Below are 19563 nucleotides of genomic sequence, written 5' to 3' on the forward strand. Positions count from 1 at the left end.
GCAGCAGTGAGAGGTGGGCGAACTGAAGTGGAGAAGTATCGCACAGAGCTTATGATACTTTCATTTATTATATCATGGCTCAAAGTGAAAACAAACATACTAATATTAGATTTTGTGCAAGGCCAGGTTTATCCCAAGGCTTGTTGCAATTGTTTTGCATAATCATTGATTGGTAGTGGAAATCAAATGCTTCACAGACTTGGTTGAGCTATGTCGTTTTGCATGGGGCATATGGTTTCGTAAACCACAGTTGAAATGCAGTCACTCATCAGCATTTATTTTTAGTTTTTTATTCATTTTAACATCTTTATTTTATTTGAGCTTGGAGATTCTCCATGCACTTTTGCTTGGGAATCACAGTTACTGTGCAATAGCACTTGACCTGGCCTTCTTTCGTGCCACAATGGTCATGTGACGACGTGGCGTGCAGCCAATTATGGTGTCCATTATTTACCCATCCAAGCACACACACACCCTGTGAACACACACCTGGGGCAGTGGGCAGACATTTTTGCTGCGGCGCAATTAGAAGTGCAGTGGCTTATTTAATGGTCTTAGCTCAGTTGTGGTTATTGAGTGAGGAAGAGAGTTCACCTACAATTCCTTGAGATTCGAACTTCGGGTACAAGTCCGACTCTCTAACCATTAGGCCATGACTGTCCCCTTTATGACCATAATTTAGTCATGCATACTTTTTTAGTGTGTTCACAGTATTCATTAAGCAATACTAGTATTTGATCATGAACATCACTTCTGTTCAAGGGTCTGAGGTAAGATTATCTTTAATTAGGTTGGAAATGCACTGGATTAAAGTTTTTTTTATTTTATTTTTCTTTACTCTAAATTTGGGTTGTAATGTCTATATTTAGTGAAGGGTTGTGAAATAAAATATGAGATGTTTATTAGACGTTTCTTTTGTGCAAACAAGATTTTTTTTGTTGTTGTTTAGAATGACTTGATAGGTTGATAAACACATCTTTGCATACAGTTTGCATTTTCAAGAATGTGAAAGCAGAACATGGGAATAAGGGAATGTAATTTGGGACATGGGTTGGCTTTGACGTTCAAAGAAACCATGCAGACCAATTCCAGATTGGTTCCTCTTTCTTGAATTTACAAATCTGATAATACAAATATCTGCAGTTATTTTCCTCTGTCACTTTCTCTCTCATATCAGCGTGACTCTAAATGTACGCAATGTTCCCAATGTTTCCGGCAAAATAAGTCCACTTTGTTCAGTGTATGCTTCTCTGGCCCTGCATGTCTCACTGGACTCATTTCATTGGTCTCAGGCTCTACCTATTGAAGATTTTCAGCTGAGATACAGGATGTAGAGACTAATGTCTCTCACATTTATTACATTAATATTAAGGGTTTGCATTGTGCAAGTGTCAGGGTTATTATCTTAACATATACTGACAGGGAATGAGCTACTAGTGGAAAAAAATATTTTTATTTACTAAAAAAATGAAAACAACTTTGCAAAGGTGTTAAAAGTGTACAGTCGTGGCCAAAAGTTTTGAGAATTACATAAATATTAGTTTTCGAAAAGTTTGCTGCTAAACTGCTTTTAGATCTTTGTTTCAGTTGTTTCTGTGATGTACTGAAATATAATTACAAGCACTTCATACGTTTCAAAGGTTTTTATCGACAATTACATGACATTTATGCAAAGAATCAGTATTTGCAGTGTTGGCCCTTCTTTTTCAGGACCTCTGGAATTCGACTGGGCATGCTCTCAATCAACTTCTGGGCCAAATCCTGACTGATAGCAACCCATTCTTTCATAATCACTTCTTGGAGTTTGTCAGAATTAATGGGTTTTTGTTTGTCCACCCGCCTCTTGAGGATTGACCACAAGTTCTCAATGGGATTAAGATCTGGGGAGTTTCCAGGCCATGGACCCAAAATTTCAACATTCTGGTCCCCGAGCCACTTAGTTATAACTTTTGCCTTATGGCACGGTGCTCCATCGTGCTGGAAAATGCATTGTTCTTCACCAAACTGTTGTTGGATTGTTTGAAGAAGTTGCTGTTGGAGGCTGTTTTGGTACCATTCTTTATTCATGGCTGTTTTTGGGCAGAATTGTGAGTGAGCCCACTCCATTGGATGAGAAGCAACCCCACAAATGAATGGTGTCAGGATGCTTTACTGTTGGCATGACACAGGACTGATGGTAGCGCTCACCTTTTCTTCTCCGGACAAGCCTTTTTCCAGATGCCCCAAACAATCGGAAAGGGGCTTCATCGGAGAATATGACTTTGCCCCAGTCCTCAGCAGTCCATTCACTATACTTTCTGCAGAAGATCAATCTGTCCCTGATGTTTTTTTAGAGAGAAGTGGCTTCTTTGCTGCCCTTCTTGACACCAGGCCATCTTCCAAAAGTCTTGGCCTCACTGTGCGTGCAGATGCGCTCACACCTGCCTGCTGCCATTCCTGAGCAAGCTCTGCACTGGTGGCACTCCGATCCCGCAGCTGAATCCTCTTTAGGAGATCCTGGCGCTTGCTGGACTTTCTTGGACGCCCTGAAGCCTTCTTTACAAGAATTGAACCTCTTTCCTTGAAGTTCTTGATGATCCTATAAATTGTTAATTTAGGTGCAATCTTAGTAGCCACAATATCCTTGCCTGTGAAGCCATTTTTATGCAACGCAATGATGGCTGCACGCATTTCTTTGCAGGTCACCATGGTTAACAATGGAAGAACAATGATTTCAAGCATCACCCTCCTTTTAACATGTCAAGTCTGCCATTCTAACCCAATCAGCCTGACATAATGATCTCTGGCCTTGTGCTCGTCAACATTCTCACCTGAGTTAACAAGACGATTACTGAAATGATCTCAGCAGGTCCTTTAATGACAGCAATGAAATGCAGTGGAAAGGTTTTTTTGGGATTAAGTAAATTTTCATGGCAAAGAAGGACTATGCAATTCATCTGATCACTCTTCATAACATTCTGGAGTATATGCAAATTGCTATTATAAAAACTTAAGCAGCAACTTTTCCAATTTCCAATATTTATGTAATTCTCAAAACTTTTGGCCACGACTGTACTACAAAAAGAGTACATACACATTTATTTTTATGTACACTACAATTTTTTAAAATATTATTATTAAATGCGATTTCTGTTTAGCTTTAATGATTTTCTGTATTAATTTGTTTAGTTATTACATTTAAACATTCATTTCAGCTTTATTTCAGTAGTTTAATTTGTAACATTTTTAGTTAAACTAGCAAATATGAGTGAGAGTTCTCTCAAACATTCTTCTCGAACATTCTTCCTCACCTGCAAGGCTCATTTGCAAATTTTCATATGCAGAGAGAAAACGAAAGAGAAAAATGAATAAAATCCACATGAACACAAACCACTAATTGATACCTCATGTGCACAGGAGTGCATTTGGCCTGCTCACATCACTGCCTTAAAGATGTGGCTCAAGAGCACAACCAATAGACCTATATGAAACTCTTGAAAAGAAACTGGCTTGGTGTGAATGAAACTGACCGCCACATCTTTGGCCAAGATTTTAAAACCCTGGCCACTTTTAGATTTAGACTGCTGCAGTTTTAGCTGCCAGAAGCATGAGGACAATTAAGTTATCATTGTCCTCATGCTTTTGGTTTCTAAAACGACAGTACTCTAAATTCACGAAGGCCAATTAAAGTATTTTTTACTGTCTGTTGCTATCTCCGCAGTTCTCGCCTACTCTTCTCAAATACAGAGAGACTCTGCCACATAATCGTTGCCTTGTCAGCGCCAGCATTACATGCCCGCTGCCATTTTTGGCAATGCTGTGGACACGCTGGCTTGATTTTAATAGGTGCAATCAAAAAAACAAACCCTTATAATTTCTTTTATGAGTGCTTCTTGACCATAATAGCAGCAAGGCATTTAGTACTTGGAGGACTACTGTTGGATAGTCATGCAGAATTGTACATAAACGGACACTGAATTGAAACACTGTTTTTTGCTGAAATGCAGTGATTTTTGTCACATCTGAGCTTTTTTAGGTTTGAGAACTGGATTTATTAGTATTTCATGCTAAGGGATGCATGACTATCACTATAGTTCATACTTAGGGTAAGTGATTTAACCAAACCCCAAGTATTAAACCTTAGCTGAACTTGCACTGTTTATGCTATATGGACATATATTATTGGTCAGCTGTTGTGAGCTTTTACTTTTCTGAGATATCAAACTTGATTTTTCTCATGGTTGATGATAAAATGGGTAAAAAAAAAATCCCATAGACTGACACTGATATACGGACTAAAGCCATATCTTAAAACCAGAATATAATTTAGGCAACTTTACACAGCCAAGTTAAGGCTGCTCGGTGCTTGCTCAAAAACCTACATGAAGAACCCACTTATGCTTTTCATCTACACTGTAAAAAATAGGGGTGCTCCGATTGATCGGCTACTGATTGCTGTCGGCCGATAATGGCTTGGCGAAGTTTGATCAGTGGTCTCATAGGGGCCGATCTCATAAACCGATTTCAAGCTGACGACGCGCCTGCTGTGAGAGGTTTGGCATGACATGTAGTGGTACCATCTCAATCCATGTCCGGAATGGGTAAAATAATTGTAATGCTGATGGTAAGGTGCAATTAATTTTTCTTGTGTAAATAACTAACAAAGTAATTAAAAAACTTTCTGTGAGATGTAATTTCACAAACAGCGTGAGTGAATCACCGCGTATGGAATTATATTCCGGACTTTATTCAAAAGGAATTGCAAATTGTATTTGCAATTGCGTTTTCAATTTGTGGACGCATAAAATGTGACATAATCCAAACGCAAATGCAAATCGCGCATTACCGTTTGCATTTTCGTTTAAGCGAACGCACAGTGTCTGCCAAATTTAAAATGGAAATGCAAAGTCCGTTTGCAATTGTGTTTCCCATATCTTACGAGCTATGAGCCTGTCATATTTAAATAGCAATATTAATTACCACATTTGCCTTTTCACACTTTCTGCACTGTGCTTGTAAACTGCCAAAACTCAAATGGAATCGCAATTCCTTTTGCATTTGAATTTCCAACGTCTACACGGAAACCTGTCAATCAAGTGACAGGGGTGGGGCCATTTTATTGGGCGTGTTTGCAAGGGAAGTGACGTCACTCACAGTCAATGGTAATAAAAGAGGCAATTGATATAATATTTAGTTTCATTTGTAATGACTTTATATATACACATTTCCCTGAACTAAGTACATTTCTGCTGCTATTATTATGTTTAAATGAAAAATGAAAGGAGGCAGTGGTATTTCATATCCTTTTTTGTTTTATTGTAAATATACAGTGAGGAAAATTGCAGTAGTCAAGGCGAGCTGACATGTTATCAAGTACGCTGCTGTTTGCAGAATTACCGGACCTGCGTCCTCGCAGACATCACACTCCCGAGTCGAATGCACAAGTCTGAACTACTGAGGATGCAAGTCCGAAATCAGCGTATTTTGTATTGAGAAACGCGCGCAGACCTTTGTCACCAGTCTATTTGCCTAATCTTCCCGGTGTTACGGTTTAACTGGTTACTGTGTTATCTGGTGACCAACTTGCTGGTTCAGGTCTACGCTGCAGATGTGCTGGAACGATGGCAGCAGATTCGGCGATTTTGAAAGCACAAACTGACACGATATTAAGTGTTTAATAAATACAGTCTTGCTCACTGCATGTAAAGATTACAAGTTATTAGTATGATCGCCCGTTTCGCGGCTGAAGTAAGTAGGATAAACAAAAAAATAAAAATAAAAGTACGTCTGTGTTGGCGCGGGTTTCTAACACGCGCTAAAAGACGATGTGCCACGAGACGACAGTCACTAACCACAAAGCTACCGATCTACACCGAATCAGCACCAGATCTCTAGATACAAGACAGGACTTTCGGCTTCACATTGTGCAACTGACTGAATCAAGGAAATGTGACCGTGTTAACTTGTGACCTGTGTTTACCTATTATGAAAATAAACCATAGCAGAACATTGACTACATTTTATGGTTCATGATGTTAGAGAACAATTTATAACGTCTCAGACAACTGTACATTTGTGGCTACTGTGGTTTAATTATAAACACTATCGTTAACTCATATTTACCATAGTAAAAACATGATACATTTTAGTATGATCGAAGATAAAAAAATAGTATATGTGCATTCCCAGAAGAGATGAGAAATGGATTCGTGTTCAGCACCACAAAAAGAACATAAAGTGTCAATATCAGGACACATCTTTTTTAAGTAAAGCTTCACAGGATAGAAAAGATGAAGTAATTTGTAAGACACATCCTTAACCTTATTGGTTATTAAGTATTTAGATGACAGTCAATTAACAATAATTAATTAATAATTATTTATTACCGTCGACTGTGAGTGATGTCACTTCCCAATGCAAACACGCCCAATAAAATGGCCCCACCCCTGTCACTTGATTGACAGGTTTCCGTGTAGACGTTGGAAATTCAAATTCAAAAGGTATTGCGATTCCATTTGAGTTTTGGCAGTTTAAATGCACAGTGCAGAGAGAGTGAAAAGCCAAATGTGGTAATTAATATTGCTATTTAAATATGACAGGCTCATAGCTCGTAAGATATGGGAAACACAATTGCAAACGGACTTTGCATTTCCATTTTAAATTTGGAAGACACTGTGCGTTCCCCTAAACGAAAATGAAAACGGTAATGCGCGATTTGCGTTTGGATTATGTCACATTTTATGCGTGCACAAATTGAAAACGCAATTGCAAATACAATTTGCAATTCCTTTTGAATAATGTCCGGAATATCATTCCATAACCGCTCTCTTTCTTTCACATATTTGCTTATATTTATTACATTTAAACACATCTGTACTGTGTAAAAACAGAATCACAATTCTCAAAAAGCCTTTTCAGTAACAACATTTGGATTTGAAATCAAAATGGATTGATGTTGTGTTTGTGGCAAACAGCCGCGGATCAGTAGTGGACCTCTGTGTGAAAGCACAATGAGTCCGTGCTGCTTCTGCACAACTTATGTACTGCATACGCACTGCAAACAGAGTATGTGTGAACCTGGCATAAGATAGTGTTGTCAAGGTACCAAAATTTCAGTATTCGGTACCGATACCAGTGAAAATCCACGGTTCTCGGTACCAATTTCGGTACCAAAGCAAAACACAAAAATATGCTAATTTAAAAATAAATATTAAAATTAAAAAACTTTATCACTAAAACTAAAACCAATGCCATTCTTTATACTTATTTACAATTGTGTTTAAAGATTTTTCTACAAGTTATATAATTATGAAAAACAGTAAACAAGTTTCACCCAAATTTAATTTGTCTTTTAATGTATGAAATGTATACATTTTATTTTTGGTAAATAAAGGGGATTTGCTATTAAAATTAAAACATGGAAGAAATATTTTGTGATTTATTTCTTTAAAAAATAAAGTTATTATTTTTTTCAACAGTAGTAGCAGTATCACATACATTTTACTAAATAATAGTAATATTTAGTAGCACAATGCCTTTATGTAAAAATGAACTTTTAATGAATGCATATTTGTCATTTTAACTGAACTTAAGACTGGTGGTGATGCTTAAGATATTTTTGGTCATTGAGGGTTTCTATAAAAATTTAAAAAAAAATAGTAATAGATCATATTGATTATTATTAAAAGATAATACTACTACTAATTCTACTACCATACTAACAATATACAATGCACTATGAATTGATGAGCTGCTGGGTTCATGAATATTAATCACGTTGTCTGCGTTCGGTCAAAATGATTTGCTGAAATCAAAACAGGGACGGTAGATGAACGCCAGCCAATTAAATTGCCATTTGCGCATTAGCTCCGCCCACTACTGGAAAAACCGGCATATCTTCTTCTTGTTTGAAAAATATGAATAATTCTAAATGAACTCAATTATTTTGACAGGAAAAGACAACAAAGAATATAGTTTACATGTAGCGTGTCGATTCAGCGTGGTAAGACTCGTTCTCTCTCTCTTTGCATGTGTGAGAAAGAGACGGTGAGTCGTGCGCCTTCACACAGAGTTTACAGAACGTCAAATACAGGTGCGCTGTGCATACATTTACATGAATCGAAAAGTACAGATCGCTTGATGGAGAGAGAACTCTGAAGCTCAGATGCTGAAATTAATGCAAGCGTCACGCGCTTCAGTCTATGTAGTAAACAAACCTGCACGTCTCTGCCATTCATCATTCACACAGAGGCGCACAGAACATGCAGGATTCATATTTCAAACACCTTTTGCGGCTTAACATTTACCGATATTGGTCCATATAGAGATATGATTTGGTCTGCTTCGCGGAAATCATAGCGCTGTATGCGTCAAGAACCGGGTTTGAACGGGACCTCGGTACTACCGGTACTTAAAGAAACCTGGTACCGTCACATTTACATTTTTTTAGTACCGACTTGGTACCGAAGTACCGGGTCTTTTGACAACACTAGACGCCTCACATACAGGTCAAGGAATCAGGCTTGTGCTGTGTGGAAGGTAGGGATGGGACGGTATGAAAATTTAATATCACGATTATAGTGACTAAAACTATCACGATTATCAATATTATCACGGTTTTGTTGAAACGAGATGAAAGTGTTCAAAAATAGTTGATGCTCACACTGAAAACATTTCAGCAAGTTTTATATTTAATAATCAACAAACACCTAATAAAACAAGCAACTCTATGCACTTAATTTAAAGAAAGATTAAATTCTGTGGCATTTCCTTCCTTACAATGAAAAGTGTAGAAGCATAGAAAAGCATAGAAAAGTCACTGACTTTCGCCATTCCTTCTCGAAAAAAAACATTGTGCGCTGCGCTTGCGTCAGACTGTCGCTGGCTGGACATGATTTAATAGTGAGTTATTAAAACCGCGATAATCAAACACGGTTTTAATGATAATTCATTTTTAAACGATATTACTAACCTTCAGCACATTTTATCACGGTTATCAATAAAACCGGTTATCGTCCCATCCCTAGTGGAAGGCTTAAGCTATTGCGCAACAATTGCACCATTGTAAAAACAAAAATGCACTGCATGATCAAACAACCCCCTCCCCACCCCTTTTTAGGGTTAAAAGATTGGAATCTGTGATCCTATCGGCAGATACTGCTTTCTGTGATCGACAATCAGTGATCGGCCCAAAAATACCTGATCGGAGCACCCTAATAAAAGAAGATAAAAGCTGTTCTTCAGTCTGGTAGTTCTTGATTGAATGGATCATAAGGGTCTGCCTGATGGCTGTGTGGCAAACAGTTGGTGAGCAGGGTGAGTACAGTCCTTGATGAAGCTGTGGGCCTATCTCAAGCAGCATGTTTGATAGATGTCCTGTAAGGCCAGGAGTTTATGTCCATTAATGAGCTCTGCTGTTCTTGCATCTCTCTGAAGAGCTGTTCGGTCTGAAGAAGAGCAGTTGCCATATACCATACAGCATGGTTTTTTCAAATCTTGCCCTGGAGGGCAAATGCAGTGCAGAGTTTGGCTCCAATCCTGATCAAAGTCACCTGCCTGTGATTTTCTAATGATTCCAAAACCATTGATTAGCATGCTCAGGTGTGTTTGACTAGGGTTGGAGCCAAACTCTGCACCGTATTGGCCCTCCAGGGCAAGATTTGACCAGCACTGCCATACAGTGATGTAGCCGGTCAGAATGCTCTTTTGACTGCAGCGGTAGAAGTTTGACATGATGTCAGAGGAGATGTCAAACATCTTCAGCCTCCGCAGGAAGTAGAGACGCTGACTGGCTGTTCTCAATATGATCTCTTAAGTGTGGGCTCCAAGAAAGATCCTCCGTGAATGCCACGGAACTTGTAGCTCCTGACTGTCTCTACTTCCTGTGCATTGATGTGAATGGGAACGTGACATTCTCTACCTGACTTCCTGTAATCCATGATCATCTTATTGGTCTTGCTGACCTTTAGAGAGTGATTGTTTTTAGCACACCATGCTGTGAGTTAGGGCTGGACTATTAATCGAAAAGTAATCGAAACCGAAATTCAGAACCTCTTACCGACGTAATTTTCCCATGTCGGTTATTTCGTTTTTTTAATCCTGTTAATACTTCCCCCTTAAAAGCATACTACCGCATGTGTAGCCACATGACTCTGCCCCGTCCATTCAGTGGCATAAAAGCAAAACACGGAGGTGAACGCCGGTTCAACACATAGCCTTGCGTCTTCACTAAGCTTTGTCAGTTGTATTTGTTTTATGGTTTGGACATTCAAGCGATTAGATGATCGGATGTGTATTATTATATCGAGATACCATGTTAGCGCTAGGGCTGTCAAAAAAACAAACAAAAAACATCCACATTCATTATAGGTGTCCGTTAAGGAGGCAGCTTTAAGGCTCGCCCCGGGTATACTTCACATTCCGCGTTCTGTCACGTCTCACACAGCTTCATCCGCACAGCTTTCAGAAGGCGGACGAGCTCAACGAGCAGTACCACTTCTGTCATCATTCACCTCGTGCATGCACTGTTGACAGCCGCGCACCCCATCCACGTGAAGGCACTTTTTGAGACCGCGTGGACGGATGCGCGGCTGTCCACGAGCCCTCTTGATGACGAAAATTACATAATGCGGACGGTGCGTGGATGCGGATGGTCAAATTATAGGCACAGGGGAATGCAGAAACTAATTGTCAGAGCTGTCCTGTGATTTATCACTAAAGTAGCTAAGAATCTCAAAATTTATTATAGCATATTTTTCTACTTTTGAAGGAACTAGGCTATTTACAAACCACAGCTTCACAATAATATAGAGACGGTATGACTAATTCACACACACAATCACTCGTACTGGTACTGTGCTAATTTATCTTTATCTGATCTTTATTTATCTATTTCACCGAGCAATAATCTGTAATAAATGCTCCGAACATACTGCTGATAGTGAGCTATGATATCGCTCTTTCGATAGGAAAAAATATCTCACCTTTAATAGTCAATCATATTTACAGTACAAACCTTGTCAGTGAACTATAAGAAGAAAAAAAAAAACAGAAACAAAATAATCGTTCATTAATCATAATCGAGGTAGAATGTTCAATTAATCGAGGTTTTGATTTTATGCCATAATGGTCCAGCCCTACTGTGAGTGCATTTACTTCATCTCTGTAGGATGTCTTATCACCATCAGTGATGAACCCTGAGATAGTTGTATCATCAGAAAATTTGAAGATGATGTTGGAGCTGGACTTGGCAGATCAGTTGTAAGTAAACAGTGAGTACAAGAGTGGGCTAAGTACACATCCCTGTGGGGCACCAGTGTAGAGTGTGAGTTTTGGAGGATGTGTGGTTGCCAATTCTGACCACCTGGATTCTGCTGGTCAGGAAATCTAGGACCCACTTGCATAAGTGACTGTTTAGACTAAGATCCTTCAGTTTGGCTAGAAGTTTGGTAGGGATGATGGTGATAAATGCAGAGCTGTAATCAATAACATAGGTGCCTCTTCCCCCCAGTTGTTTCAGGGCAGATTGAATGGCCATTGCAATGGCATCGTCAGTGGATCTGTTCACTGGTATTTTCACAGCAGGGGATGTGTTGCCTGTCTCAAAGCGAGCATAAAATGAATTGAGTTTGTCCAGTAAGGAAACAAAATAAATGTTCTAAAAGGCAGTTTTCATAGCGATGCAATAGAAGAACCATTTTGTGCAATGGAAAGGTTTCATGAATGTTAAAGGTTCTTCATGGAACCAGTGATGCCAGCCATAAGGAATAAACAGTGTAGAAGTAATGAAGATTTACTCCAGTCAGAATGTATGGGAATTTATATCAATAGGGGTGATTGGATTATGTTAATGTGAATAGATTGGATCCATGTGACATCTGTTTCTCATTATTAACCATTTGGTTATTCTCATTCAAACAGGTGTTTAGACAATATGGTGAGTTATAACTTTTGAAATAGACAAAAACTAACCATGTAAAACAGAGCACTTCTTTGTTCCTTTCTTTTGATTACTGTCCCAACCAGTTGGGTTGTTTTGTGTTACACTACAATTCTCTGTGCTGACAAACAGTGTACTTGGCAACTCTGACCTTTTATTTGGTGACTGCAGCGAATCTACTACAGAGAGATAACATATTGAACTTTGTAGAAAACACTGTTAACACTTTACCAACAGCATTCTTTACTTTGTATTTTTTGAAGGAACAAAATAATGTTGTGAACTATTGTCCTATTGTTACTATTGTAATACTGTAGAGACCCATTGTTTGAAAACAAGAAATATATTTAAAATAAAGATTTAAGATAAAATAAATTTTATCATTCTTGTGTTTTTGATAAATGTGTCACACAAATCAAATAAAAAATAATAGTTCTGTAGCTCACTTATAAAACTTTCCTTAAGTTCCTGGTTGTTATTAAAGAAAATACTCTGTATTTAAAAACTGATTTTGGTATCAGCTTGGAATGTTACGAAATCTTAGTGGATCTGCATTTCAATTATTCCTGCTATTTGCTATGACATGAACGTTGATTGATCGTATCTTAGATCTTTTGATTCTTTCTTGTGCATGTATCTGCCTGCCTTCAGAGACTGTTGGGCTACTTGGAGTTCAGCCAGAGGTTGGTCTGGATGTAAAAATATGTTGCCACATCCTTGTTCATTTGTCTGTGTTGATCTGTGTGAAATTTGTTGAAATGTCAGACTGACTCACCCATGCAGCCCTGTATTTGGCAACCTCCATTGTTAACTTCCATTGTTAAAATCTTCTAGAAAAGTGCTATTTAACTGACTTGTCCACCCAAAAGGAAAGCTGGTTATACGGATAGACATAGAGTTTTGAAACAATGTGAGAGTGAGTAAATAATGACAGAACTCTAATTTCGTGTTGAACTATTCCTTTCAGACAAATAGTGTTATTTTGTCCACATGATGTGACTCATCACCATCTGCAGTCATAATTTAAAGTTATTTAATAACAACAGGGCTATTAAATGATTTGTAGCTTTCATAGTGCATCATTAATCTCAGGTTCTTTCAGTAGTTTCACTTTGAGTCCATATTTGTTGGCGCTGTGCACTCCTAGCACTTTGGCCCTGTTTAAATCTGTTCGGTATATTTGTGGTTTTGGTCTCTGGTTGGTCTTGTGAAACTGAAAAATATGTTAGCTCGAAGAGAACGTCCCACATCTTGAATGAATCCATTGTGGGAAGAAATCAGAGGAGTCAAGGTTCTCATCCAGAGGCATTGAATAGCCCTGTTAGTATGTCTCTGTGAGTGAGAGAAAAAGAGAATGTTATAGTTTGGCTTCATTTTTGTTCCTATCTGAAAGAGCACAGGATGCATTTGTGGTTCAGGAAGTCTGGACCTTTGGTTATCTGCACGTCCTGTTGTATTTCAAAGAACATGAGCCAATCATGCAATAAAATGGGTCATGCGTCACCTTGGTTTGTTAAAGCTAAATTATTATCTGACTGAAATCTGGTTTATATTGTGTCAGACTACAATTTAGTGAGTTTTTTTTATTACTTATTTGAAATCTCTCAGAAAATAATTTAGGTTACATTTACACGAGTGCATTTTTGTTTTAAAATGCATAGCTTTTGATATGGTTACACCTGTCGTTTACAGTACTCCGGCCAGTGTAGACAAGAATCGTTTTCATTTTAAAATGCCGCTTTGAAACAAAAACGCACTAGTGTAAACGTAGCCTTAGACTTCTCTCTCAGTTTGTGAAAATGTAAACAAATCATAAAAACATTACAGTGTACCTACAGTCAAAGTCCATCCATAGGGAAAGACTTTGCACCAGAATAAACTTTAAAATAATAGATGTAAGTTTTATGTTCATATAAGACTAGTGTGATAAAATCACTTACTAGATACTAGTTTGCATGGTGCAAGCAAATATAACAGAATGTAGCTATCTATATAGTACTGAGAAATTCAGTCAGGATTTGATAATTCAGTTTGTTTATTTGGACAAATTTAGAAAAGAAAATTATGTGGAATAATATTGTGTAAGCATCTATAAGCTTCTTTTAAACCTCCTGCAATGTTTGTTTTACTGTAAATATAGTTAATATAGATAATCTGAACTTGTTATCTGTGGTACTCAACAAAATGCTGTCAATGGGGTTTAAATTGCATTGAAGATGCAACGTTCTTTTAAAGTATTTGTTTACTTCCAGAATAAAAATGTCCTGCTAATTTACTCACCCCATGTCTTCCAAGATGGTCATGTTTTTCTGTCTCCGGTCACAAAGAAATTAAGGTTTTTGAGGAAAACATTCCAGGATTTTTCTCCATAATGGACTTAAATGGTGGCCTACAGGTTTCAGTGCAGCTTCAAATGGCTCTTCACGATCCCAGCTGAGGAATAAGCATCGTATCTGCCGAAATGATTGGTCATTTTCAAAAAAAAAGTATATCATTTTTAACCACACATGAATGCATTGCACTAGCTCTGCGACACACGTCTGCAAATCCACTCATTACATAATCACATTAGAAAGGTCACGCACGGTTAGCTCTTCGTCTATGTACTCCAGTTTAGAAAGGTAGGGTAGGGCAAAAAACTCCTCCAACTTCAAAATCATCTGACATCGTTGTTTTATCTCTTTTGTAAAGGGTGTTTGACTTTCTTTGCACAATTGTTTTGTAATCACTGGGTCAGCGCTTCGGTGACCTTTTGAATGTGATAACATAATGCAGGAAGTCGAGCTAGTGCAAGATGAGCATTTGTGGTTGAAAAGTATAGAAATTTGTATTTTATTTAATTATTTTAGAAAATTACCAATCGTTTCACTAGATAAGACCATTATTTCTTGGCTGGGATCGTGTAGAGCCTTTTGAAGCTGCACTGAAAATGCAATTTGGATCTTCAGCCAGTTGGCCACCTTTTGGAGTCCATTATATGAAGAAAAATCCTGGAATGTTTTCCTCAAATACCTTAATGTCTTTTCCACTTAAAGAAAGACCTGAACATTTTAGATGACTTGGGGGTGAGTAAATTATCAGGAATTTTTTGTTCTGGAAGTGAACTAATCCTTTAAGGCACATCATGACAGCTTTGAATAAACCATTTACATTTTCAAGACAGTAGTCCGAGGCCCAATCATGGTTCACTACTACTGAAGCTCAGTTCTGTGTAATTCAGACAATAAAGGGTGTTCATTGACGAGAAAGGGCTTCAGGCTTGAAATCTTGCGGCAGAAATACATTAGTCAATAATTCCAGGTGATCAAGGCAAAATGAAATGGGTGTGTTTTTGGGAGAGGATATCAGGAATACTAGAGTGTTAACAGCGCCACTTTGATGCGGTTTGTCAGCAGTATATATCACCAGTGTGAGAGGCTTCTCTTGACGTTAGTTTTTTACTGGCCAATGCTGATATACTTTACAGTACAGACCAGTACTGTTTGGACACCTTCTCATTCAAAGAGTTTTCTTTATTTTCATGACTATGGAAATTGTAGATTCACACTGAAGGCATCAAAACTATGAATTAACACATGTGGAATTATATATGGAATTATATACATAACAAAAAAGTGTGAAACAACTGAAAATATGTCATATTGTAGGTTCTTCAAAGTAGCCACCTTTCGCTTTGATTACTGCTTTGCACACTCTTGGCATTCTCTTGATGAGCTTCAAGAGGTAGTCACCTGAAATGGTCTTCCAACAGTCTTGAAGGAGTTCCCCGAGAGATGCTTAGCACTTGTTGGCCCTTTTGCCTTCTGTCTGCGGTCCAGCTCACCCCTAAACCATCTCGATTGGGTTCAGGTCCGGTGACTGTGGAGGCCAGGTCATCACTCTCCTTCTTGGTCAAATAGCCCTTGATGCCTTCAGTGTGACTCTACAATTTTCATAGTCATGAAAATAAAGAAAACTCTTTGAATGAGAAGGTGTGTCCAAACTTTTGGTCTGTACTGTATATACAAAATACAAACATATTTTTGTATTGTATTTTACACAATGATATTTTATTTTATACACCTATTTACAATTTTAATGTTTCTGCTTTTAGGAGGAATCATGTGTAGTTAGTTAAGGAACTTTAAATGTTGCATATAAAAAATGTTGCATATAAATGTTTCCATGTGTGTTTGTTCTTGTGTGGCCTATTGTAACTAGGAGAATAGACCTATATCCCTGTTTAAATAAAACAAACACATCCCATCTATTGTGCAGAAGCCTAGAATTCGCTGAAGCCTAAAGCAGGGGTTTTCAAACTGTGGGTCGCGACCCACTCGTGGGTCACGGAATGGAACAAGGTGGGTCGCACAAAGTCACTTGGCTGCAGCTAATTTTGCGTTTCAATGACACACAGACACTAACACAGTTCAGTCTAGGGCTGCACGAATGTGACGAGTGGGGCGGGGCCTAGTGCCATGGGAACAGAGCTAGGCCGGTGGAGTGATTGGGAAATGAGCAACACTCACCGGTCTCAAGAACCACGGAGGAGATCGGAAAGATACAAAAGAGGAGCGATGACAGTGAAGGACGAGAGAGGACCAGGCCTGGGTTTTATTTTGTGTTTGTTTTTTATTTGTGCACGGCAGTCATCCGAGAGGGGCTGTCGCGCTGTTTTGTGTTTATTTGGTTATTAAAACTTTGTTTGATTGTCCGCCGGTTCCCACCTCTTTCCACGAAGGAGTCATCGAGGCGGTGGGCTGGAGTGAGTTCGCCAGCCCACTCCAGCCCACCACATCGAGCACCCTCGGCGGCAGACTCCTTCGCCCTGCTCGATGGCACTGCGGATTCACCCCAGCGGCGAAGGATCTTCGGCAGCGCGCCCCTCCTTCCTCCCTGGCTTCGGCACCAGTGTAAAACATTAAAATCTTCACAATCACAGGAAGAAGGAGGCGGGAACTGGGAACCCACTCATCACAACGATATAGCCCACCAACATTAATAATGAACTGCAATATCCTTAGTGTGATTTTCAAATTGCAATTAAGTCCGTGTGCGTTGCGTGTTTTGAAGGTCTCAGAGCAATGTCATTAAAAGGTTCAATCGGTCTTTTTTTACCTATTTCACAATTATTTTAATCTCCAAACTGTTTTAGATAGTTCTGCTTTGCTTCTTATGCTTTTCTAAAAAAGTGTTGGATTGTGCTCCGTTCTCGCCGACACACACGGAAGGATCATGAATGCAACAAAACACAGCAGCGCAGATCACACTTCACTGGAGTGAGCCTGCTTCACGTTTTTATGGACACTACATATTTTAACGCCAGTAAACAAAAATTAAAACTTGTAAATTTGTAGTGAAATTTTCAGTTGTACTCTAAAATAAAATGGTTATTTTTCTTAAATACTTAATTTCTGTCATAAAAATTTTAAGTAAGATTAGGTTTAAAGTAATTTCACTCGTTGTTTTTTTTTTTTTTTTAATATTTTGGTGGGTCGTGAAATATATTACACTTGTCTAGGTGGGTCGTGGAATGGAAAAGTTTGGGAACCACTGGCCTAAAGGGCAGAACATTTCAGTCTGTGGCAGTTGCACTAAAGACTCCTAATTACACTCATGCAGATTCTATTACGTTCCAAGATTTAAGACATCAAGAAGCTTAAAGAAGCATCAAGAAGAAAATTAAAGAAGCATCAAGAAGAAAATTAATTACTTTTTTGCATCTCATTTGTTATAGTGTAAATATGTTATGTTTTATTGTTTAAATTGTGAAGTATTTAAGTAATTATTCAAAAGAGAAGTAAATAGTGTTCTGCCTTTATTTTTATGCTGATTTTAATTTTAAAAAGTGCATCTTTGTTTCCCCTTTTTTAGTTTGACATGTACTGTCGTCTTTCTATGTGATTTTTATTTTTCATTGTTGTTTTCTAGATGATGTGTCTGCAGAAAGCAGCACAGAGTTTCCTGACAGGCTGTCTTTAATGGAGGTGCGCCTCCAAGCACAAGAAGATGAAATAACGCTACTGAAGTCCTCATTGGCCGATGCCTTGCGTAAACTCCACCTCCATGACCAACAGATACCCCTGCTTAAACAGCAGCTGATTGCTGGTAAGAGGTTTGTTAAAGGAATAGTTCACCCAAAAATGAAAATTTTCAGAAATTATTTTCACCCTTAGGCCATCCCAGGTGTAGATGTGTTTGTTTCTTCAACAGATTTGGAGAAATTTAGCATTACATCACTTGCTCACCAATGGATCCTCTGCAGTGAATGGATGCCGTCATAATGAAAGTTTAAACAGCTGATAAAAACATTGCAATATTCCACACGACTCCAGTCCATCAGTTAACATCTTGTGAAGTAATGCTAAATTTCTCTACATTTTTTCTGATTTAAAAAAAAAAAAAAAGTAGATCTTGGAATGGCCAGATTTCAACAGATTTTTATTTTTGGGTTAATGATTTCGGTGTGTTACTATAAAGGCATTGCAACGGGTTTATTGGTATTTTAAATGTATTGCAACAGATTTTATTGCATTGTTGTACCTTAATTAAAGTAACTGCCATGAAGAAACTTCACTCATGTAAATATGTGTGTACAGTGAACCCTGCTGCAGCCCGAGTGTTAAATCATTCCTGTTATGTGGATGGATTCTCTAAACCTTGCAGACTGTCTACAAGCTCACTTGACGGATTTCACCACACACCAAACAGGTATACAGAAGATTCTGGATAGTATAGTTTACTTTAATCATTTAAGCAATTAAATGGATACTCCACCCCAAAATGAAAATTTTGTCATTAATCACTTACCCCCATGTCGTTCCAAACCTGTAAAAGCTTCGTTCATCTCTGGAAAACAATTTTAGATATTTTGGATGAAAACCGGGGGGCTTGTGACTGTCCCAATGACTGCCGAGTAAGTTACACTGTCAAAGTCCAGAATTGTTGGATAAAGTCATTATTTTTTTGTTTTCTTCGTGAACAAAAAATAATTTTGTCGCTTCATAACGCACGACATCTTTCATACTTTTCTAGACTTTGACAGTGTAATTTACTTGGCAGTCTATGGGACAGTCACAAGCCTCCCGGTTTTCATCCAAAATATCTAAAATTGTTTTCCAGAGATGAACGAAGCCTTTACGGGTTTGGAACGACATGGGGGTAAGTGATTAATGACTAAATTTTCATTTTGGGGTGGAGTATCCCTTTAAGCAGTTTCCTGTCTCGGTACATTAAATGTGCACTTGTAATACAAGGTTTTAAAGAAAACAGAAAGTCAGCTTACAGTAACACAGTCATTTATCAAAATATCTGTCATCCATAAATGAAATTCAGTTACGGCTTGAAGTTTCAGATATGCTTGATGATACTGAGAAGAAAAGCTTTGTGAAAATCAGTTTGGCCGCCCACACGTTTAATACAAAGAAGCAGAGCAACATTCCTTGGCAAACTGCATATTTGGGACATTCTGAAAAGCATTCAGAGAAAAGGAGAACTGTGTTATTTGTGTTCATTATAATATCAATGTTACTTTAATCAGATTTTCTAATTTATATGGTGGAAAATGTAAATGACAGTTCTTTTTTTAAGTTTACTGCAGGTCTGCGTTCTTGTACTGTTACAGTATGGTGTAGCTTTGTGGTGAAAGTTGTTGGTTTAAACCCCAC

At 38.2% G+C, this 19563-nt stretch overlaps 1 protein-coding gene across 2 annotated transcripts in view; it reads left to right on the plus strand.

Annotated features, from left to right (window-relative positions):
* LOC132102226 (echinoderm microtubule-associated protein-like 3) overlaps positions 1 to 19563 on the plus strand; it is a 41177-nt gene that overhangs the window by 3263 nt on the left and 18351 nt on the right. For both annotated transcript variants that reach the window (XM_059507241.1, XM_059507242.1), the window contains exons 2-3: positions 17828 to 18004; positions 18496 to 18607. In XM_059507241.1, coding sequence (XP_059363224.1) covers positions 17828 to 18004; positions 18496 to 18607 — 289 coding nt within the window. The remainder of the gene's footprint in view (positions 1 to 17827; positions 18005 to 18495; positions 18608 to 19563) is intronic.

This window comes from Carassius carassius, chromosome 2 (genome assembly GCF_963082965.1).
Source record: "Carassius carassius chromosome 2, fCarCar2.1, whole genome shotgun sequence".
NCBI classification, from domain to species: Eukaryota; Metazoa; Chordata; class Actinopteri; order Cypriniformes; family Cyprinidae; genus Carassius; species Carassius carassius.